The sequence below is a fragment of the Eublepharis macularius genome, chromosome 4 (assembly GCF_028583425.1).
Source record: "Eublepharis macularius isolate TG4126 chromosome 4, MPM_Emac_v1.0, whole genome shotgun sequence".
NCBI lineage: Eukaryota > Metazoa > Chordata > Lepidosauria > Squamata > Eublepharidae > Eublepharis > Eublepharis macularius.
Window position 1 is genome coordinate 132,890,541 of NC_072793.1, and position 23,961 is coordinate 132,914,501.

The following is a 23,961-nucleotide window of genomic DNA, read 5'->3' on the forward strand; positions in this document are numbered from 1 at the left end:
TAACTATTGTATTGTTTCCAGCTCCATAATTCTGTATTAATACTAATTTGGCACAAATACAGCATGCATATCCCTCTCATTCTGCAGCTACTCTATTGGCTTCCCATCAGTTACTGGGCTCCGTTCAAGGTCACAACTATTACATTCAAAGCCCTTCATGGCCTCAGGCCCTCATATCTGTGTTTTTATAAAGTAAAAAAGGCAGATCTACACAGATTTTTGGATCATTTGTATTCTCCCCCCCCCCCAAGAAGCCTGCATCAACTCAGGGTCCCTTATCATCAGTTTTTTTGTAAAAACCACACCACACTTCTTACTCTCCTTCATCAGACCAAAAGAACCAGAAAACAATCAATTCCACATATCATCATCAACAACAAACTCCTATCCCCCGTTATTCCTTACCAGACAGCACAGCAAAGGCCCAGATCCTTCCAGAGCGACACAGACAGCACAGTACAGTAGAGGCCCTACCTGAGCAGCAAATAGTTGCCAGGTCACCCTGGCAACCAGTAGGAGGGGAAGGGGGTGTGGTACTCACTGTGTGCATGCTTCCACCCTTATGTGCCATGATGTCACTTCTGAAAGTCATGTTATTGAATGGGGCTTAGGAGTGCGCGTACACTTCGCACCAGGGCTGATTCTTAATGATGTCACTTCTGGAATCGATATCATTGTGTGCGGGGGCCAGGAGCTATTGTGCACCTGTTTGCCAGGCTGCCCACTGTTGATGAGCAATTGGCAGGCAGAAGGGCAGACTGCTGGGAATTTGCCTAGTATCAGCAGGCACTCGGCAACCCTGGCAGCAAAGCAAAACCACACCCATTGACTTTTCTTACTTTCTAGTGCTACACTTGGAAATGGGGCTGTGGGTTCTGCTACCCTTGTGGTGAGTAAATTCCAGTAAGGATTCATTGGCCAAGCCTGCCAATCTTGAATTTTAATTTGCCTCATCCTTCTTCTGTATTTGCATTGGGCAGTCATGGGCTTTGACCCAGAAAAGAGACTGTGCCTTTAAGAAGGATGGTGAAAAGCCCTCTGGTTTGAGTGTAGGAAGGAATGTGGCTGAGGTCCAGAGAGACACACAGGCAAGGTTAACATTGAATAAGGAGGGAGCTGACAGTCTGCAAGCCCTGGCTGGTAGTAAGTTCAGTAAGGCTTTTGTTTTACTTCACTTGTACTGTAAAGGAGGCAAGCAGCAAGGAAGCGAGCTTGGTGGGGCATGGCCCCCTTTGCCCTAATGGATCAGCTTCCCCTGCTTGCTTGGCTCAATTTGAATTTATAAAAGCATAGCTTTTTCCTAATGGCATGGCAACTGGGGATAGTAGATGTATGTTTTATGTGTTTTTTTCTGCATCCGTCTGCTTTGTGTGCCTGAGGCAAGTATGCCCTTGTTACAGCTCTGGTAGCAGGCATTTCTGTAAGCGTGCTCTTTAGTGCCATACTTGTCCATATTGAATGTTCCTGGCTTTTATTTCACAGGAGCGTTTTAATAAATGCTTCCCTGAATTACATGCTGAAACTGAGCATGCAACACCAGTTGCAAGAATTTCACAATTTCATAATGCTAAGTTTATGAAGTGTATCTGCTCCTGCTTTCTTTCCACTGGGGACTTCAGCCACAGAGCTTACAATTTTTTAAATAAACTGGAAAGTACAAACAAGACAATATGGCAAATCCTTGGCTGGTCCTGGATGTACTTGTCGGGTCCACTTCACTATGAACCGGAGGCAAAGACCCTTTAGCTCTTACCCCACTGCTTGCATCAAATACTTGTGCCTCTGGCTGTGCCTGGGTTATAGATACCTATAACAGAGGAGGAACAGCAACTTGGCCCAGATGTCATTGAGCTGGCAACTACATTCAGCTGTAAACTTTATTTACAGCACAATCCTAAGGAGAGTTACTCCAGTCTAAGCCTGTTGATTTCAATAGGTTAGGATTGCACTGTTTATTTATTTAAAACATTTTAATGTTTCCTTTCCACCCAATTCAGGATCCTCAAGCAGGCAAACAGCCAAAATATTAAAACAAATATAAAAAGGCATGTATGTACACAGACACACACTAAAAACAGTTCAGCATATGCATAAACAGGAAGGCACTGAGGGGGGTGCCAGACAAAATAGAAGAGTCATCACCTGCTGGCAGAAGACAGTGATAGAGGGGGACATCTAATCTCTCTGCGGAGGGAGTTCCATAATTTCAATGCCATGAGTAGGAAAGCCCATTCTTTGGTTGCTACCAAATAGGTGGCAGGGGCACATGAATCAGAGTCTCCAACAATGACCGTAGTGGTCAAGTAGGTTCACATGGGAGCATTTTTTTCCCTTAAGGCATTATGGCCCCCAAGCTGTACAGGTTTTTAATGTTCAGGCCTAGAAGCAAATTGGGAGCCAGTGTGGGTGGAGCAAGGCTGGAGAGAGAATTTCCCTGTGACCCACTCCAGTCAGCATCCTGGCCACAGCATTTTGTACTCAGTTGTAGCTTCCAAACTTGGCAGTGCAAGGGCCCTATTGCGCACTAGCAGTGCTAGACCTGTGAACAGATCTCTGTGTTGGAGACTTCACCACCACTTATTTGATTGGGACATGACTGATAACAGTGTTGATTTCTTTAAAGTAATCTAGTGAGAAAATATATTAGACTTCTGGGTGTTCTTTGTAAGAAATATGTTGGAACATACACAAGATTTTAAAGTTTTGAGGCAGGAAATTGCAGTGCCTAATGGATGTGAGAGACTTTAGGGCAAAATTCCTGTTCCTGACTTTCATCAAGTGGCTTTGGTGAGTCGCTGTTTCTCAGCACAAGTTGCCTTAGGGTGTGCCTGTAAGCATGAGTTAAAGACGAATTGCAAACTACTTGGTACAAACAAAGGACAAAAGAGGTGATTCCCAATAACTGTATTAATAATATGATTGTCAGAAGTTATTAAGGCAGAGCAACCCTGTAGTGTGTCAACTACTACTATTAAACTGTTTAGTTATACCTGGAGTCCCCAACCTTGTTGAGCCTGTGGGCATTTTTGGAATGTTGAGAAGGGGGAGAGGATGCCACCACAGAATGGCTGTCAAGGGCAGCAATTACAAAAGGTTGGAAGATTCTAAGCCAAGTATCATCCTGTGATGGGAGCAGGAATTTCTGGATTGGCACTTCCTGTGGACTCAAAGGTGATATGTGTTGCGGTCTTCTGAAGTACCTCCTCCTCCATTGTGGTGGAGCAAAGCTAGGATTGGCTTTTTATTTGGGGAAAGAAATGCTTTGGGGAAGGAAGTAGAGGGTGCCAGGAAAGACCTCAAGGAGCACCGGGGTGTCCATGGCTGCTATGTTGAGGATCACTGAGATATCTTACATTGAGAGTGGCATAACTCTAGTGTTATGCCAGGAAGATATTAATTAGTTGGCTCTCCGAGCTTCCATTATTCATCTGGCTGAGAGAAAAAGCATTTGTGAATGTATTCCCCCATCCCGTTATTTCTCTGTGCTGCTGAAAGCAGCATGGAATGTAACCTGATATACTGGGCAAAGGAATCCAGCAAACATAACTGATAGAAAATGAAGTAAAAGAAGCAGCAGCGATGGATTTTTTAAAATGGCCCTTTCCCTTGTCTGTCTCTTTAGTCACTGAACGAGAGACATTAGAATGTCAAGGTCCCTCTGAAACTCAAGCACTTGGCAACTGCATATTTTACGAACCTCAAGTCCTTCTGTGAAGGCTGAGCTACAACTTAGTGTGCTCATGCCTATTTCAGTGCTATCCAGTAAAATTTCTCATTAGTTATCTAATGTACTCTTTATTAATCTTCAGACTTGGCTGATGTGAAATTTAGCTTTGTGGCATGATTGCCTCTCCCCGACTGGAATCAATAAAATTTGGATGCCTCTTCTCATGTGTGTCATCCAAATGGTGGCCATCCTTCCATCAGCATCCACTTGAGAATGGTGCAAGAACTCTAGCATAAGAAGTACTTATACGTTGAGTGACCCATGTGATATGAGGTTCAGACGTTACAGAAGAATCATGCAAACTTGTTCACTTGGAAGCAGCAATTGTGCTTTGATCTTGACCTTTGATTACTGAATCTTAATCCCATTGTCTGCAAAATAGCATTAACAACACTGATGATGATGATGAATGGGACTTGATTAGCATCTTAAGTTGTAGGTTATTTATTAAGACTGGATCACAAGAAGAGAAAGCTCTGTGTCTCCATTGATCATAACTGATGTGTTATAACAGGATCTTTCTTAGTAAACTGCTTCACTATGTTCCTAGACTGACTTAGTGGTAGGTTTAACTTGTGCATGCACATGCATATGCAAGTTCTATCCAATGGTTCCTTGCTTTCTTACATGCCCACCACATATGATAAAATGCTACATCTGTGTCTTGGTATTTCCAACAATTTCCATTATAATCCTTGTTAGCTTTTGCAATGCCATTGTGTATAAAATATAAAATATTTGGGTATAAAATATTTTATACCAATTCATAATATTTGACATTCTGTAAATTTGATTTCTTTGGTCCATACATTTCCCCGCTGGCTCATATGTATATTTTCTCCAAAGTTTTGCATCTTTTTTATCATGCAGTTTTTAACTTGCTCTGATTCTGTATTGTATTACAATAAAATTTTGTTTTTCCTAATAGGTTTTGAATCTCCAATGATTAGTTGTTCAAAAGTCGTTTTCTCTTAACCATCCTCCTCCTTTAACTAATTGATCTTTAAGTTTAGGCACCATTTGATAATACAACAACCATGAAATGTTTTTTCCTTCAACTTGAATTTCATGCCATGTTTTTATTTTTTTCTTGTTTGTCTGTAATATATTCATAATTTACATAATCAGTTTTATTTCTTGTGATATATCATAGTAGGCATCTATAGGTGATGTCGGTGAAGTTGGCCGACTTACAGTGCAATCCTAAGCAGAGTTTCTCCAGTCTGTCCATTGAAATCAGTGATTTATACTGGAATAACTCTGTTTAGGATTGCACTGTAAATCTATTTCTACGTTGAAACCATGTTCTTAATAGTCCATCCCTCAAAATATGAATAATTGTTAGTAATTGCTTAATCCATAAATAATTATGAATTCCTTCCTTGGTATCAATTGTCTCCAATTTTATGTTTCTTCTATTTGAGTTTATAATCCAAACTGATATCCAAACTAGTGTTACTGCTTGGTGATACAATTTAATATTTCGTACCACTAAGCCTCATTTTTTTCATCTTATAATATTTTAAATCTTATTCTTGGTTTCTTTTCATTCCATACAAAATCATTTATTCTATTCTGCCATTTAAAAAAAATCTTTTCATCTATATGGATTGGTAACATTTGAAACAAGAAGCTCAGCTGGGTAATATAGTCATTTTAACAACAGAGATTCATCCTAGCTGCAATTTTCAGCTTTTCCTGTCTGTGCAAATCTTCAATAATGCTTGTACAAAATTTTTGATAGTTACCTTGATATAAATTATAATTTTGCCTCGTTACATATATTTCCAAATATTTATTTGGGGGGGGCAATGCTTTTATTTTTTCTGTCTCTTCTTCTTCTGTTCTGGTTGCCACGAATAACATTATGTTAGTCTTTTTCATTTAATTTATATCCAGAACATGATCCAAATCTGATTTTTTGTTCTATTATATATTTAACAAATTGTATTATTCAGTGTCTTGTTGATCTGTCATAATAGGTAAGAATGGAACTTCCATGTTCAGAAGTAGAACAGCATCTCCAATTATCAGATGTATTTATTTACTTCTTTTATATCCTGCTGTTCTCCTCTATGCGGACCCAAAGTGTGGGGATAATTTTCTCTTTGTCACTAGGAAGTTTACAAGCAGGTTTTGATAATTATCTCTGTGTTTCTAGGAAGTTTACAAGCAGGACATCTGGCTGGCCTCTGCTTGATACAGAGTAGGAAACTAGTTGGGCCCTTAATCTGATTCACTAAGGCTGTTCTTAGATAACAGGCATTCAAATGCAACTTGCTTGCTGGAATACACAAAGCATAACCAGTTGGGAAAGAATCAACAATACACATTGCTAGATCTTGCAAATTGTTAGCTATTGTAATGAATTAAAATCTGCAGTTTTTTTACTCCAGTTCTCCTTCTCTCCCTCTCTGTCTCATTTAAAAACAACAGCATTGAACATAAGCTTAGAAAAAGAGGGTGAACGGGCATGCAGGTCTGTATTTATGAAGTATGATAAAATACAACGTGAAGAATCTAGCGGCTCATTTAAAAGTAACAAGATTTTATACCAGCATAAACTCTTGAAAATTGCAAGGTCTGTAATGACTCTCGAGGAGCTTCCTTTGACTGCATATGGATAAGAGAGTGTCTGTGTCATTATGGGACGATACAGTTTGCTAAGCCACAAAAGGATTTTGCTTTGCCTTAATACTTGAAACTATGTTTTCCAGAGATAACTGAGAAGTGGGCTATTCATCTGTGATTGCCAAGCCAACTTGGAATAGTTTTTATGGTTATAATGACTCAGCAAGAAATTGAAAGATGGTCAGTCCTGTAGTACATATCTCTGCCAGTTTGTTTTATTTAAATCTAAAGAAACTCTGGCACCCAGACAGTACTTCTGCTGGAAAGATTTTAAGCAGTAAGAGGACATACAACTCCAGCTGGTTGGCAATGATCACTACTCATTTAAACACCTGCTCAGTTTGAAATGATGCAGGAGGTATTGCTAACTTTGAATCCAGTCAGGCTTAGGACTCAAAATTGTGTTGAAAACGCCAATGTAGGCAGGTCTCTTATATCAAAGGGTTTCCCCCCCCCAGGACTGTTCTTGCAATCCTACTTGATCCACATGCGTAAGAGGTGAGGTAAAGGAGTCTCATGGGGATGGTGAAATCAGGAACTGAATAAAAAATGGGTCATAAATGAAGTTGTTCTTATTGTTGTATGTTTATTGTGGAAAGGGATTTATTTATTGAATATCTGCTTATCATGTGGCTGTTAAAGGCTTAAGAGTCTGGCATAGAAAACATGCTCGATCATTCTTGAAGCAGAAGGGAGACCTGACAGCACTATGCGCTCAAACTACTCTCTTCTCTAAAAATATAGACAAACTCTGTAAAACAGAGTTTTAGTCTGTAAAACAAACTGGCAGAGATATGTACAATGCCAAGACCACGGCTATACAGCCCAGAAAATCCACAACAACCATCTATCTAGAATACATTTCCAACCTAGCATGGATGGAGCTCCCAAGGTATGAACCCTTCATAAAACGAATGGACAGCTACAATAGTGCTGCTGGCTAGGTGATGTCACCATTCGTTAGGAGCCAGTAGATCTCTCCGGAGGGAACAACTTGGGACTTAGACTGTGTTGCTGGGTCAGCAGAGACTGTTTTCCATGCACCCAGTTGTCCTTAATGTGTCATATGCTTGTGCTGAATTTTAATTGTAAGCCACCTTGATGGCAAAAAGTGAGGCATAAATATAACAAGCAGCCCCTCAACCATTTGGGGAATTCTTCCCTTCCAAACACTCCTGTCTTTCCCTCCAACACCTTTGCCTGTTCTTTCCTCCCTCCTGAACACCCTTCCCTGTTTGTAACCTTTGGGGGGGGGGGTGTAGGTCCACGATGGCTCGTAGCTGTGGTGGCTGGGGCAGGGAAGCAGCTGGTGACTGGGACAGGCTCTGGTCCTCCTACAGCAGTGGCCCACCACTTCCAGCCTGGCCATTTGTAACCCCAGCAAGGTCGTCTGGAGTATCCTGCCATCATGCGGTTGCTGTGAGGCTGTCCACTCCCCCTGTAGTCTCTGCATGTGCAGAGTAGACTTAAGGCAAGAGGTTTTTTGGTAGTTTAAACTCTCCAGTGTCTTTTTGCTGGGGTTTGGTATTCTTCTTAAGCCCTGTGAGGTGCCCCAAAGTTGTAGAAACATCTCTTTTGTATCCTGCTGATGTACGGGTTTAAGTATCTGTACATCGTGAGCACTTGACTATTGGATATATATATCTTCCACTTGTTTCTTCATGAAGATAAAGCCTGTTCTCTTCCCCAGATTAAGGGGTGTAGGCTTCTTGAAACACGAAACTGCACTGAAACATATTCCTGTCCAAGAATTGTTATTATAAGTGCATGGACAAAGGGTAAGAAACCATATCTAGCTTTGGAACTCTGGCACCTCGCTACTAACTTATCTCAGTATACCAGTCTCTTAGTGCAATTCCTCTTAATCACCAGTCTCCTGTTAAGCTAAAGTCTAAACTGTGAACTGCCATTTGGATCTCTTCTGTTGTCCTGATAGAGGCTTTTTTAAATTTTGCAAAGTGTGGCCTTTCTAGTGCTTAAGAAAATCCACAGACACACAGCCCTGACATATTGTGGGTGGGTGTAGTGCAAAGCAGCCTTTGACAAACACCCATATATACACTCATTGGATTACTTGGTCGCAGATGGTGAGTGCAGCAGTGCCGTGATTCTTAAAAGTGCTGCAAAAATCTGACCAAAAGGAGAAGGATACATCAGTGCAGGAAAGAGGTGTTCTTCTCACAACTTGGCATGATCTAGTGCTGAATTGAGCAAGTCTTTCTGCTACTGCTGTGCTGTGTCTTCAAGTCTGATGCAAACGTTACCAGTTTTTTCCATCAGTGGAATGAAACTTGAGGGCTTGTTGTATTCTAACAAATTTCAGTATATGGGGAAGATGATGCTTCGGATGATACTACCTGGGTTTCAGTCCTAAAACTACTTATTTTTAAACATTTGTCCCCTGCCTGTTGCTAAAGGACTTACAGTGTGAGCATAAAAACAATCCAAGAAAAAAAAATTAGCCACCACCCAGATCCCACAGAAATGGTGTTGCCCTCAGAAATACAATCACCATTGAGAGCCAGTTTGGTGTAGTGGTTAAGAGCAGCGGGATTCTAATCTGGAGAACCGGGTTTGATTCCCCACTCATCCGCTTGAAGCCAGCTGGGTGACCTTGGGTCAGTCACAGCTCTCCAGAGCTCTCAGCCCCACCTACCTTACAAGGTGTTTGTTGTGAGGATAATAATGACATACTTTGTAAATCGTTCTGAGTGAGCATTAAGTTCTCCCGAAGGGCTGTATATAAATTGGATGTTGTTGTTATTATTATCATTAAACAACAGAAGTAATAATAATAACCTTCCAAAAAGACAATGAAGGTGAAGCCTGCCATATAGCCCCAGGAGGTTTAAGTGGGGTTTTCTTTTATCATGAATGGGTTTAATTTGGAATAGTAAGCCCCTCTTTAGCCACAAAGGAAAAGTGAGATATCAATATTTTAATTAATACATACTTAAGTGCTGGGGCTGCCCAGGGAAAAGCTTGACTCCTGCTGGGGGTGGGGGGTCAGGAAGGCAAAAAGGGAGTGGGGCAAATCAACAGCAAAGAACCATGGGCAGATTTAAGGTAGTGCACAGGTTATTACCACAAAATCAGGTATGTGGGCATTTGGCCATGAAGGACTCAAAAGTAACAACCAGTACCTTGAATTGAACCTGGAAATGAGTAGGCAGCCAGGGTAGTTAAGTGCAGGTGTTGCATGTGCAGGACAGACAGAACTAGTCAATAAACAAGTAGCTGCATTTTGTACCAATTGATGCTTCCATGTTTGATTTCCTGCTTCTGGTTCAGCTTGAGGGCAATTAAGCTTGTTTAGAGTTTAAACCGGAACACAACCAGGAAGATAACTGTTTGTCTCCAATTTCTGGAGATAGAAAAAACTCTGTGATAGCTAATTAGAAATATCTGTTTTCATATGCGGTCTCCTTTATGCCCTGCTGGTGAGCTTCCCAGAGGAATTTGCCTTTTGGAAACATATTTAGATCATGGCCGTTTTCACACATCTTACTGGCCACACAAAATCCCGCAAAACACCTGGAATGATGGCATCCCGAAGTGGAGACATGACAGGAAATCGCATCAGGAAGACACCGTTGTTCTGGAAGTTTTGCATGATTTTGCGTGGCTGATAAGACGTGTGAAAATGGCCTTTGATGCATTTAGATGCCACGAATGATCACCGATCTGCTTGCGACAAGCTGGACTCTGGTTGTTGATACTTGCCCCCTGCTTCCTCTTGAGCCAAGACTGAAGACTTCCTGGTAGTCCTGGCAGTCTTCAATATAACTACAGTTTGCGATGACATCCAGTTCTATGTGCTGCCACAAATCAGTTTGTTTTTTGCCCACACACTGCAAGTAAGCCAGACTTGAGCCTGTCGCAAAGAAATTGAGTCTCTCTTCCCACAATGTCTGAACATAGCCCTAAATGAGAGGGAGCCTTGATTTGATCTATGGGGTTCTTCCAGTTCAGAGGCAGGATTGTGTGGCATGGACCATAAATCTTGCTGAGTAAAGTCATTTCTTTGAGCTAATCCTCTAGAGAATGCTAATAAGCTTCTCTGTTCTTGCTTTCAGTATTTCACACCAAGGAAACAAGCATTAGTTCATGCATTTGAGAAATGCCAAAATCCCTACTCCTCATGGAGTGTGTGCCTGTCATCTTTTAACATGTATGAATGGGGGGTACTGTACAATACATTATGTCACAAAAGGTGGCAGGCACCTTACCAAATCTGTTTAAATTTTTGTCTTAAGTGTGAACCTGCTTAAACTCCCTTATCAACATCCCCACCCCACCCCCGGGTAGTTTCTTACAGTTTTCATTCAGATCAGTTATACCTTTTGAAGTTCATTGAAGTAAAAAGGCTCCATAGGGTGTAGCTGCTTAGGATTGCATAGCTGGTCTCTCTGCTGTATCAATCACTTCTCTTTTTTGCTTTAAAAAATAGAGAGCCAAGATGGTTTAGTAGTTAGAGTGTCAGAATAGGATCTCGGAGAACCAGGTTTGAATCCCCACTTGGCCATGGAAACTTGCTTGGACCAGTTACACACTCTCAGCCTAACCTACCTCATAGGGTTGTTCTAATGATAAAATGAAGGAGAGGAGAATGATGTAAGCCACTTTGGGTTCCCTTTGGGGAGAAAAGTAGTGTACAAATGAAGCAAATAAATGCCTTTTCATCTTTTCCTGAATTGCCCTTTCATTTATGTGTTGCTCCACTGATCTTCAGGTAACAAAGCATTGTTGATAATCATCTGTGCCCTATTTGTTGAAATGAGGTTGCTTTACAACATGTGACCTTGGTACAAAGATGATGGTACCCCACGTCAACTTGATAGACGCAGCCTTAAAATGTAGCATAAGTTACTTACCTCTACAACAGGTGAACGGACAGTTTCATCTGGGAATGCTTGTCACTGTCTCCTTCTAATTGCAGATGGCCTTGATTCCAGCTGGAGTATTTACAATGGGAACTGATGAGCCAGCTATACAACAAGATGGAGAATGGCCTGCAAGGAGAGTTCATGTGGGTAGTTTCTACATGGATCGCTATGAAGTCAGTAATGCTGAGTTTGAGAAGTTTGTGAATGCAACTGGCTATCTCACAGAGGTAAGGGGTGTTTAGGTCTTTTGCAATTATTGTACTTCAGTCAAATAGAAACTGAAGCTCATTCTCAAAAGAAAAGGAAAATGCGTAAGCATGCAGAATAGAGATGATAGAAAAATGCAATCTCTTTTTCTGACACCTTTAAGTTATCTAGAATGATGTGTACGGGTTAAAGTGTCAGATTAGGATATGGGAGACTCAGGTTCAAATCCCTGCTCTGCCATGGAAACTCACTTGGTGATCTTAAGCTAGTCACACTGTCTTGGCCTAGCCTACCTCACAGGGTTGTTGTGAGGATAAAATAGAGGCAAGGAGAATGTAAGCTGCTTCAGATCTCTACAGGGAGAAAGTGAGAGTATAAATGAAGTCTTCTCCTGGCTTCTGAGATATTAACAGGCACTACTGATGTGTTCTCTACAGCCATAAGGAAGAACTGAGGTTCTCGGAATTCAGAACCTGACAGATGCCTAACTCCATGCTTATGTTCTGTAGGTGCTCAAAGTGTAAGGTTTCCTGCCAGTAATCTTTTATAGGGTGGACCTTACCACCAGACTGGTGAGATCAGTGTGCCAAATATAATGCCACCGGCTAATACAGTGGAAGTATACTAGGTCTTGAACTGGTGATTGTGTGTTTCCGAAAGTGTGCTAGCAGAATTCCTTCAGCCCAGCTGGAGTGACTGAGAATGAGCTCAGTTTAGAAGCAAATGAACTAGATCCAGCAGTAGTATATATGTTCCCGTGTAGACAAAGTTAAGAATTCCTAAAGCAATGAAATAAGCATAGCTTTGCTGTGATAAACTGAATCAGTGCAGTACACTGAGAAATGTCTCAGTAGAGAACCCCTCCCCCCTCCCGGATAAAAACCCAAATGATAAGTGAGAATTCTAATTGCTTTCTAACAAATGTCTTCTGGGTTTGTGAGGGGGCTGTAAAACAGACAGACAGCTGGAGAAACTGCAGACTCTTTCAAGGCAGCTATTTTCTAGCACTCTGTAAAATGAGATCTTTACTTGTTTCTTGTTTGGTAGAACCTTCCACTGTCTGCAAGTGCAACACTACAGGCTTAAGAATTAAATGCTAAATCTCAGCCAGCTCTCTTGTTCTTCTCTTAGTGGAAAAAGGTCGTACCGGAGTTTGCACCTCTCTGGATAGCCGAGAAAGTGTGCATGAACACACATTTCAGGCTTTTCTGTAATATGTTTAGAGGACCACAGCATGTCATGAATGTATCAACTAATGGAAAAGTTTGGCTTCCAAAGGACGGCTGCTGGCAGAGGCCATTTGGAGCAGGAAAATGGTTGGTGGGGAGAGGGTTAAATACCTGTCTCCCTATATCTGTTCCTGATCATGCCCACTGGAAGCATATTTTCTAGATTTTCTTTTTTAAAAAGCACGTTTGCTTATCACTCAGTTTGGGCCTAAGAAGAGTAATTAAGAGACAGTTAGAAGGTTCAGTCCTATCGGAGCCCCTGCTCTTTTATGCCTCTAGCAAGGTTAATATTGTTCTTCCCTGGCTGATCGTGACTCTCCAGAGTCTCAGGCAGAGGTCTTTCACATCACCTACTGCTTGCTCCTTTTATCTGGAGATGGTAGGAATAGAACCTGGGACCTTCTGCTGGCAAAGCAGTTGCTCTGCATTCAAGCTTTTCCCTAGAGGGTTAAGTGTGTAATACCAGATAAAAGACAACACCTTCTCCTCAATTTATATAGGCCCAGCTTCTGTGCGTACATGATAGCTGCATATTTGCTTATTTTGGTTCATGTATTTGGCTTCTAAAGTCTTTGAAAGGATTCTGAATTTACATATCTAAGGCCATAATCCAGCGCAATAGTTAGGTGTACCTTTACTTTCTGTTGGAGTATTCTATAAAACTTTAGCTGCTGCAGATCCTGTTGTATTTGTTTCGTTTAAAGGATTGGCAACCTGTCCTCTTAGGCCACAGGCTCCCAATATAATAATTAAAAAACTGTAGGGCAGAAATCACTAAGTACAGCAGCTGAAGAGCAGTGCCCAGTCAGCCATAGATGATAAAAGAATGAGTGATAAAATTAGCGATAAAATCACAAGAAGAGCATAAGGATAGGAGAAGAAAGGAGGAAGAAATCTCACTGCCGAAATATATGGAGAAAAATAACATTTTGACTCGCCCCCAGCAAACTTGGTGCCTGGAAAATAGTTGTGGCCAGGGAGCTCCAAAATGGAGGTACCACTGTGAAAAAGGCCATGCCTCTAGTAGTCCAGCTATCTTATGTCTGAAGATGGAAACATGCAGAAGAAGATCTCTGTGGAGGCTCTTAATTGCTGAGCAGGTTCCTATGGGAATATGTAGTCTTGTGGGTACTCTGATCTTGGGCAGTTTCGGTTTGCACATGCCAAAGGTGCCTGGCTAATCTCAGAAGGCAGAGAGAGACTGGATGGAATGGTTCTGTTTCTTTTTGCTCCTTGTTCCCATCCCAGACAGTTATGCATCCTTCTGGTTACTGTAATAATCTTACCTGAAGCTGCCTTGTGTTGAGTAGGACCAGATTGTGAAGTAGCAGATGCTACTGTGCCTGGATGCTTGCCAGCACCCCATCATTCCCATGTCATCTTGAGAAAAATGGAGTTCAGGGCAATTAAAATGATACTCCCAGTGAATGACAGTAGGAAATATTTGCAGAAGTGTTCACTGCTGCTCTCTGTGCTTCTAATAAGAGCTTACACTTTGTCCCAAGGACTTATTTGGGAAGGAAGATCTCCTTAAGCAAGGGACCTTCTTTATGCAACATGTGCCATAGCAAACATATCATTTCCTTTAGCAGACTCTGAATTGCTATTAGAAAGGATTAGCCAAAGCACATCGTGTAGGTAATTTTCTAATTTGATGGGATTTTTTTGGTAATTTGGGAACAAAATGCAAAGAGAACTTGAAAACCTGACTGACTTTGTACGGTCCCTCTTCTCTCCCCTCTTAGGCAGAAAGATTTGGAGATTCCTTTGTGTTTGAAGGCATGTTGAGTGAACAAGTGAAGACTGGAATCCAGCAGGCAGTGAGTCATACGCTTTTCAGCTAATGTGCTTTGACCTGATAATTCAAGGTTGTGAACAAATTTTTTAAACATAATAATACTGTCTGCCACAGTACCACCATCGGAGTACAGTGGAACTTGCAAAGAAGTGTTGGATTTCAATGCAGAAACTGCACAATAAGTAATGTGCAGGACTGGGTTAGTTCTGTGAATTAGGGCATGATGCTCCTTCCTGGGTGGAATGGGGCGAGGGTGGGTAGGAATATATACATTGATGAAAGGGAATAGAGAAAGCTTCTTTTGGATTCCCCCCACTCCTTTGGGGACAAGTCAACAACTCACCTTCATTGGAGGAGCTGTAGGACTATGTCCTTCCTTGTAAGTGGCAAACCTTGGCTGTCTGCCTTCACAAGTTCTGAAACTGCTCAGTTGATTGACACCCTCAAGGTGCCTTCTGAAAGCCTGTGGCATGCCTGCAGTACTTATATAGGGGGTTGGACCCTGAGTTGGATCCTATGCACTGCAAGTGGAAGCAGTACACAAAACTCTCACACCCTTTCCCCTTACAGCCTCCTTTGCCCCTTTCTCAAGCAGCTTGAAGGGCAATCTGCAGAAATTGCTTCCTGCCCCCCTTGTGCGAGTTCTTCTGCAGCCAGAACAAGAGGGACAAGGGGTAATTCTGCCTGTTCCTTGTTGCTGGAACTCTCTGTGCTGTATCCTATTTGGGTTCTGAGAGTTCCCAGGTGTTCTAGAGAAACTTCTTTTTGGGGTGAGCGGGGGACAGGAATCTGCCAAGGGAAGGGAAAAGATCCTTTCTACTAACTGTGTTTGTAGTATCTGACCCACTGTGTTTATTCCCCACCCTAACACTCAACTTCTAAGCATGGAACATGAGCCAAATCATAAAATAGAAAAGAGGAAAGAAGTGGACTAAGCAATAATAGTTAATCATTAGTCTTTGGAATATGTACTAAACCTCCACACATCAAGACATTCCCTCCACTTTCCAAGTCTTGAGGGACCTATATCTCTGCAACTGAACTTGCTTGCATTGTGCTAAGTCGATAATGTCTGCTGTCACTCCCTTGGGCCTGGTCGAGTTCTTGGATTTCAGGCTCTTGGCAGCATCCTAAAGAAGCACCACTTCTTAAGCAAAGACATTGGCCCGAGTGCTGCTTCCCATAGTTTTGGAAAGATCTATGTGCTAAATTCCACTTAGTGTGTGATGCACTATCCAAATCCTGTTGAGAAGTCATATTGGTAGGTATATAAAAATCCTGCAGGCATGTTGATTTTTGTGTTTGGAGTCTCAGCTGGAATAGTCATATGATAGACCTGCTGTCTCAGAATTACACTGTCTGGCCCACGTTCCATATTTAGCAAATATGTGCTGTACATAGTTTAATCCCACTAAAGTCACTTGCTGGCCTTTCACTTCTATGTTAGTGGTGCTGTTTGCTGAACTTTTTGGAAGCCAGGGTCCTTCTTAGCACAGCTGCCTGGTCTGTGGCAGCCAGAGGGGCATCAGTGTCCCAGCCCCATTTTGACAACAAAGCAGATCAGCCCAATTTATTAAGAGAAGTGGAACAAGGTCTTGGAGGTGAGGAACACATCCTGTCACACTGATGGACCTTTCTGCAAGTCACTGTGACCTTGTCCATCTCTTGTAAGTGGATTGCCAGAACTGTGCCTATGCCAGCGAAATCATTGCACATAAGCAGAAAGTACCTGGATCCACCTTTCTTACAAAAGCCCCTTCTCTGGAGTTCTTACAAGAGCCCCTTCACTGGAGTACCTGTTCATCCATGACCAAGAAAGGAAGGGCAGGAACTCCAGCCACACCAATCTGTCCAACAGATAGCACAATATGTAAAAGAGGAGGTCAACTTACAGGTTGTTCTTGGGAAGTTGAATAGCAGCTTGCAAGATTCTGGTCAGTAATGGAGCAGCAGATGCTTGGGACAAACCTGCCAAGTTTTCTTCTACTTCTGCTTGTGTTAAGTATAGCTTACGATGGATTCCCATGTTTATACTTGCAAACCTCAGTTGTACGTGCATCTGCATCTAGTTATGTAAGTCTAGGTCTCTCTGCTTCAATGTCTTTATTCTTTTAATACATACCAGAACGCCAGTCCAATCCCACGAACTTGGGTTCAAACATCCCATACATACCGTGACTTACATACAGGTCTATGGGACTATTTGTATGGTGTTAAAAAAAACAGGATCACCCCCCACCCCCCCAGATTGTAGTTTGAAGATGGTAATTACAGCTGTGTATCAAAAATAAATGTGATTGTGAGGAAAAACAAGACTTCTCTTGGTAGGTGATGAACAGTGCAGTCCTAAGCAGAGTTACATCCTTCTGAGCCTGTTGAAGTCAGTAGGCTTAGAAGGGTATAACTCTGCTTAGGACTGCACTTTGAAAGGCTTAAGGCTACACTGGGGATTGTGTACTCATTGCCTTATTAAGGGACAGGAAAATGGTGTTTTGCAAGGCTGAAATGCTGCCTCTCTGTTCTGCTACTTGCAGGGTGCTCCTTTTTAACTGAGCAACACAATGTGCTATGAGGAGCAACAGCACATTAGTTTTCCCTTAAACATAGGTAGGGAGCCACTTGTGGGTTTTCATTCTCACTTTTGCAGACTGTTAAGGGAGGGGAGGGTGCAAGGTAGCTTAGTATTTTCGTTTCTAATCAGTTTAACTTTCACAGAAGTGATTCATCTTGCCGCATTCCCACTGTGATCCCGAAGGAAAATGTTATGCATTGGAGCAATAATAGTACATGTTGGCTTACTCTGCATGCGGGCTGCTAGGCACAATGAAACCCCACAGACTTTATACTTCCTTTCTTGTTGGAGGAAGCGGGTGCAGTGAACAAAAGCAGAGGGAGGGAGCTTAGCGAGTCTGTTTAAGCCACAGTTTAAAAAACTGATGGGGCATTTCAGCAAAACAAAGCGTCCCCTGCCCCCCCTTCTGGGAAATGGCTGGTGCTTTTGTGTCAACAAATTATGAGAAGGTATGCAACCTGTTCTTGTAGGCAGTAGGGGTTGCCTATTTTTATATTCAGTCAGGAGGAAAAATGACTGTCTGAGTTGGAGGGGAAGGAAGAACAACGGATTCTGTGATAGACTGGTTTGCCAGGCAGAAACTCTGCCAAACAATAGGCAAAACTGGCTGCTTTCCATGTATTTGATTCTGTCAAGAATGCAGGGTTAGGAACAAATTGCTTTGTGGATGCTGCAGAAATCAGCAGCACCAAGGAGAGACCACCAAGACTAAGAGACAACATGGTGCTGGTCAAAAGAGATGGGTAAGAATCATAGTTGAGGATCTGAGGAACAGAGATCAGTTGCTTCAGTAGAGGCCAGAGACAACTGAGCTTCTTATGGGGGCAGGTAGATTCTTTTTCTTTCACTCTTGGAAATCCTGATTGACCTGGGCACTGATAAGCAAGGCAGCCCAGCCTGTTCTTTCCTGTGCTCAGGAAGCTCTACTTACTGAGCCTGGAAATGGTTCCCTGTTGCTTAAAGTAATCAGCAGGGTACAGGTCACAAGGTCCAGGACACCTTGTAGTCTCTCACTTTGCTACTGTTATTTTCCCTAAACCTGAAAAATGACTTTATGAACAAGCCCTGAAATTATAGCCAGCCATAGGTAACCGATTTATTTTGGAAATAGAGATGGGCATGAACTGGAAAAAAACCTAACCGCGCGGTTCATGGTTCGTTGCATTTCATGAACCATGAACTTTCACAAACCTGCCCCGGTTCGTGAACTGGTTTGTTTGGTTTGTGAAAATGTCACATCCAAGTCAGCAAATCGTGACTTCCAGGCCAGCAGAAGGTCACTTCCGGGTCTGCAGGAAGTCCATCTCCTGTTGCCTAGGAAACTAATTGATTGGCGCCAGGCTGTCTGCAGTGACGAATCAAAAAATAAACCAAACGAACCAGCCTAAAGTTCGTGGCGGTTCGTCAGAAATGGGCTCTGATGAACTGCTGGTTCGCAAACCACGAACCAGTCCGATTCGTGTCAAACTTTGGTTTGTATTTCGGTTCATGCCCATCTCTATTTGGAAATTTAAAGAAATGAGACTTACAAAAAGGATTCCCCATTGAATGCAGATCAGTGATCAGCATGAAAGGGAAGGGGTTATCTAAAGCAGGCTATATTGTACTAGTGGGGAAAAGAGAACCATTCTGATATTTGTCTTGATGAGGCCGTTCACTCACTGGTGAGGGGGCAAGAAAGAACTGATATATCTGCCTCTTGTTGCTTGTAGCATCTTTCCTTCAGGGGAATTGTGATGGATGGCATGGAGGAAGAGATGCTCTAACCAGAACCTTAGATGACTCCTTTGACATGCCTGAAAACAAAAACACATGTATTATGCAAAATGTGAAACGTTGCAGTGAGCATTCAGAACATCTGGAGCTGGATGTGTATTTTTAAAAAATATTCCTTTTGACAATGTGTCTTTTGTTGGTCTTCAGGCCTCAGTGAAATGGCAAAATGCCATTTTTTTAAGCTGATATTCTGTGTGCTGTGGTCCTTGGCCCAGCTCAGAGGCATTGTCTCTGATACTCATGTAAGAGAGAAGTGGGAACTGGCCCACAGCCGAAAGTGGTGTTCTCTGCTGTTTCCTCTTAGAGATTTCCCCTATTTGGTTAGAGTAATTTTGAGAGGACCATCCTTTGCCTTGTTTTGCAATATGTATTATTAGGACATCCTGGCATGTAGAACATCGTCTGGGTAGGCATGGAAAAACGATATTATTCTGATGACTTTGGCAAGCTGCCTGGTGATGCAGAGATTTGCTTTTCTTGTGGCTTGGCATATCTTAACCTACTGTTGAACAGTTGAGCCAAAAGGGGTTCCCCCCCTCCTATTTCAAAATATGTACGCTGTAAGAGGGAGTGCAAAACAACATCTGGATATGTAATTTTCATCTTTTTTTTAAAAAAAAGCCTAGTGTTGTATAGTGATGGACTAGAACTAGGAAGATCTGGGTTCAAATCCAGCTTGGCCCCGATAGGCTGAAGGATTGTGATCAGATCATGCAGAGGTTTGTTCTGAAGATAAAATGCAGGAGGGGGAGAATCATGGCTTGGACCTCACTGGAAATGTCCCCTGGCAGAAGATGGCCCATCAGCAGAGCATTAGGATTTGAGTCCAGTGATACCTTGGAGAGCAACAAGATTTTCAGAGTGTAAGCTTTTGCGAGTCAGAGCTCCCTTCAAAGGGAGCTGTTCTTGTGGAATAGGAGCCCCCAAGGAACAGCTTGGGGTAAGAGATCTGCAATGAGAAGGGGGATCCAAACGTGTGTACTGCCCAAAGCTCCTTGGAGGAAGCATGGGATAAAAAATGCGATGGATATCATTAAATCCATTTTTTTGGTTACTTTTCTCAATGGCAAACTTCCCATTATGTATGATTCAAGATAATAATTTATAGGGCTGAGATTTGTAAGCAATATTAGATTCAGCTTCATGGGCACAGCATTCATTGTTAAGATCTAAAAGAACAAAAGAGGGCTTCCTGGTTTCCAGCTCAATTGCCTAGTCCCAGTCCTGCAAAATAGCTTGTGTTCCACAATGTTTACATAAGTCCAGGCTAGAGTATGGGTCAAAAAGGAAAGAGAATGGTCATTCGGACCATTTCTACTGCAGTGGTTCCACTGTTAGACTTCGTTACAAAGAACAGTCATAATATTCTTTTTGGATATTCTGCAGCTTCTCAGAGTAAATACCAGCCAGGCATGAATAATAGGAGCTGTGCTTATTTGCTGTAATACATAGGTGGTGCCAGAGGGCTCAGACTATTGCCAGATGTGCAGCCATCTTAAGACCTTTTTACATAATGGAGATGGAATGGGAACAGTTGCCTCACAGCTCCTCCTACTGCCAGAGTAACGTTAGAATTATAGGCTGTGCAGGAAGAAGGTGCCATAGGCCACCTGTGGCTTCTCCTTACACCTGAATGTCCTGGTGGGGATGCTCTTCGCCATGGGCTTCTGCCACATCGTTTGTGGTTTCTTGTATTTTTCAGTGGCACAGAAAGTGGCTCCTGCACTGCCAGCTTAACCTGTGCATTAGCACATTTTCAGGAAGTTCTACTTTTGAGACGTCTTATGAAGCGAGTGACTGTCTTGATATACAGTGTTAATCCTCACAATTTGGGGTTTGGATACGCTTTGCTACCCTGACAATAAGTAACTTTTTTAAAGAACAAAGTTTGTCTAAATGGCAGGATGAGATCAGCCGGAAGTGTCTTTTCCAAGCAGGTTGGGGAAACCTTGACACCAATTCTTGAAAAGGCCCTTTTTATCCTGAGCTTTGAAACACTGGACCTTTCAGTATTATTTACATTGTGATGTTTCTGTGGAGTTAACTTCCGCTGTTCTCCATAAACGTAAGGCAGTTGCTATGGAGGCAGAATGTTGAAACAGAAGTAGGTCGCTTCAGCACTGTGTTTGATGTTCTTAGGAAATAAAAAAAAATCCTAGCTGGTGAAAATGTGGAGAAAGGTGAACACAGAAAATGCATCTCCATAAGGCCATTCAGCTTCCTTTTGGCAGAATATATTTATTAGCCTATTCTAGTTATAATGTCCATGCCCTGCTAAAGAAACTAGAGTGGGCAGGAAATTCATTGTGAGATGAGAGGGACGGCAAGGTTGAAAGACTGACTTATGCTCTTGATATGACTGGAACACCAGGTTGGGCTTGAAGTGCTTGGTTCTGCTGCTGCCTTTGGGATCAGTGTGTCTTGATGGGGGACAATAGTCTTCCGGCATCTGGATGAGCAAGAACGGCAAGCAAAGTAGCTGCCTCTTCATTTAACAGCCACACTGTGAGGGAAGCTTTGTAGGCTCACAGGATGACGTCAGCCCAACCCGTTGTTTTGAAATCAAGGATGGAATAGATGCTGGCAGTTACATAAGGGCTGGTGCTTAATGGCATAATGTGGAAGTTGGATCACACACTACTTGAAAGAGGAAGACAATTGAGTAGAAGAAACAAAATGGTGGTGCACCGTAAGAGATGAGTTTCAGGTAGGTAGCTGTCTTGGGCTGCAGTAGAGCAGCAAGATCTGAGTCCAGTGACATCTTAGAGAACAGCAAGGTTTTTCAAGGTACAAGTCTTTGGAAGCCAAACACCCTTCTTTAAAGGGTGTAGGGGATGAGAACATTCTTCAGAGATGGACAGTGGTAGTCTACAAAAGTAATACTGGCATCCTGAAAGAGGTGTCCATGTTGCTGCCACTCTGTCATGCCCGTACTGGTTCGAGATATCTTTTAAAAAACACACACGTTGACTTGGAGGTTGAATTCTCAACTGAAGACTGAGAACACTCATGTAACTTAACCATCTCTCTGCTGCAACAATTTCTCTGTCATGCTCTGGTTTTCTTTTTAATTTTTTTAATTTAAGTTTTAGAGGCTGTATGCCTTCTGTTTCTAGCATTACAGTGTATTTAATATTAGGACATTCGTATCCTGCCTTTTTTCTAAACAAGTAGTGCTCAAGGCAGTTTAGGTTATCAAGTTTTTTCAGCCTCCTAATAAAACCAGGCAATAAGAACAAAATAACAAACTGAAACCACAGAGATACTTCAATAAAATAGCAGCTTCGGACAATGTCGAAGGGTTCCCTGTCTGAAAAAGTCTCTGAAATAAACACGTCTTAAGTCAGTGAAAGGTAAGGGGATTAAAGGAACCTCCTAGGGGACAGCATTTTACAATCAGTGTGCAGTAATTGACAGAGCCCGTCTCACAGGCCCGTCATTCTTTCTTCTGTGGGTAAGAGCATGCTGGCAGGGCTTCAGCAGGAGATCGAACAGCACAGGTATAGGGCTAGAGGCATCCATTGACTGCATTGATTCTAAGCTATTCAAGACTTTGAATTGGGTCTGGAAGCATATTTGCAGCCAGTGATGCTTACACTACGCTGTGGTTATATTTTCTCCACAGCAGGTCCCCTTAAAAGCCTCTCTGCTGCATTTTGCACCTATTGACATTTCTCTGCTCTTTTCAAAGGCAGCCTTGCAAAGAGTATGTTAGAGTAACCTAATCTGAATGTCCCTAATACAAACAGAACTTACTGTTCCCATCTTTATAAAAAGGTCTGTAGCTGGTGAATATTTATTTATTAATAGTCTGCTTCTCAGCCAGATTGGCTTAGAAGATGACCCTTGTCTATGTTGCAAAACATATTCATCCCCTCACCCCACCAGATGTTGACAGTTGATAGTGAGGATTCCTCATTTAGACCAAGCTGGTGATTTGTGGGGTTGGCTGTATCCTCCTGGGTGTTTTCCCTCCTGACAATAGCAAAGAGGCTTGGGAGGGATGGACAGGTAATGGTAATGAGCGTTCTCTCACCAAGCCTCAAGCTGACCCACCTGCTATTGCTACCAGTGTTGTTCTTTCTAGTTCTTTTTGTGTGTTGACAGTGGCCTCCATGCTTGGACTTTGAACCAACAGAAGATGCAGCTGTGTTTGGATCTGATGAAAATGAAACCTTAAGTTACTGAAATGGATAATTTTTTGACAGAGTGAAAATTTCCCAGAACCTCTGGATTAAAAGATGGTTTCTTACACAGTAGAGGTGTCACTACCATTTTCCAAGATGCAGGGATCTTTTCTTTGCATCCAATGCAGTAGTAGTTACCTCAGAAGGAATACCACTAATAAGCTGAGAGAAGCCAGTCATCTGGACATCTCTGGCTCAGTCTTAAATGCCTGTTGTAAGTCAGGACTTTGTATTGTACGGTGGATGTACAATGTATGGTGTTTTATATTCAGTAGTAGAAAGTCCATGAGAGAGTGTGCAATAAAGTAAATTTTGTTTCAGTTAATAGAATATAAACATATAAGCTTGGAACAGGTCCTAAAACTTTTTACAAGCAGGGTAAGAAAGGTAGTCAACCTAGCTATTACGTTTTAAATGTGCCAAAATGCGTTCTGCATACATTAAGGAATATCCAGTATTGAGCCAACCTACCTCCACGTTACATTAAGTCTCAAAAGCAGGTTGTCTCTGCCCTGATGCATGGATCAGAGGCTGAGGAAGAATGAGGTGAATCTCAGTTCAGAGAAGACAGACTGATGCTGGTCAAGAAGGCCAGTGTTCTGAAAGGAATTGATCTGCCAAGCCTGAATGCATGAAGCTGCCTTATACCACGTCAGAGCATTGGTCTGTCAAGGTCAGTCTCGACTACTCTGACTAACAGCAGCTCTCTGGGGTCCCAGGCAGAGATTTTTCACATCAACTACTAGATTGAATCTGGGACCTTCAGCACACAAAGCAGATGTTCTACCACTAAGCCCTATTCACACCATGGAATTAGTATGTCATATTGAACCATTGTGGGGTGCTTCTAAACTCATCCTTGTTGTCAGTGTAGCAGGATGGAGTCGCTGCCCAAAGTGCCTTTTATTAGAGCTTACTAATAAGTTGCCATCCCTTTGAACTCTGCTG

General features: G+C 42.3%; 1 protein-coding gene across 1 annotated transcript in view; it reads left to right on the forward strand.

Annotated features, from left to right (window-relative positions):
• SUMF1 (sulfatase modifying factor 1) overlaps positions 1-23,961 on the forward strand; it is a 93,999-nt gene that overhangs the window by 3,309 nt on the left and 66,729 nt on the right. The window contains exons 2-3 of the mRNA XM_054976235.1: positions 11,298-11,471; positions 14,426-14,500. Of these exons, the coding sequence (XP_054832210.1) occupies positions 11,298-11,471; positions 14,426-14,500 (249 nt within the window). The remainder of the gene's footprint in view (positions 1-11,297; positions 11,472-14,425; positions 14,501-23,961) is intronic.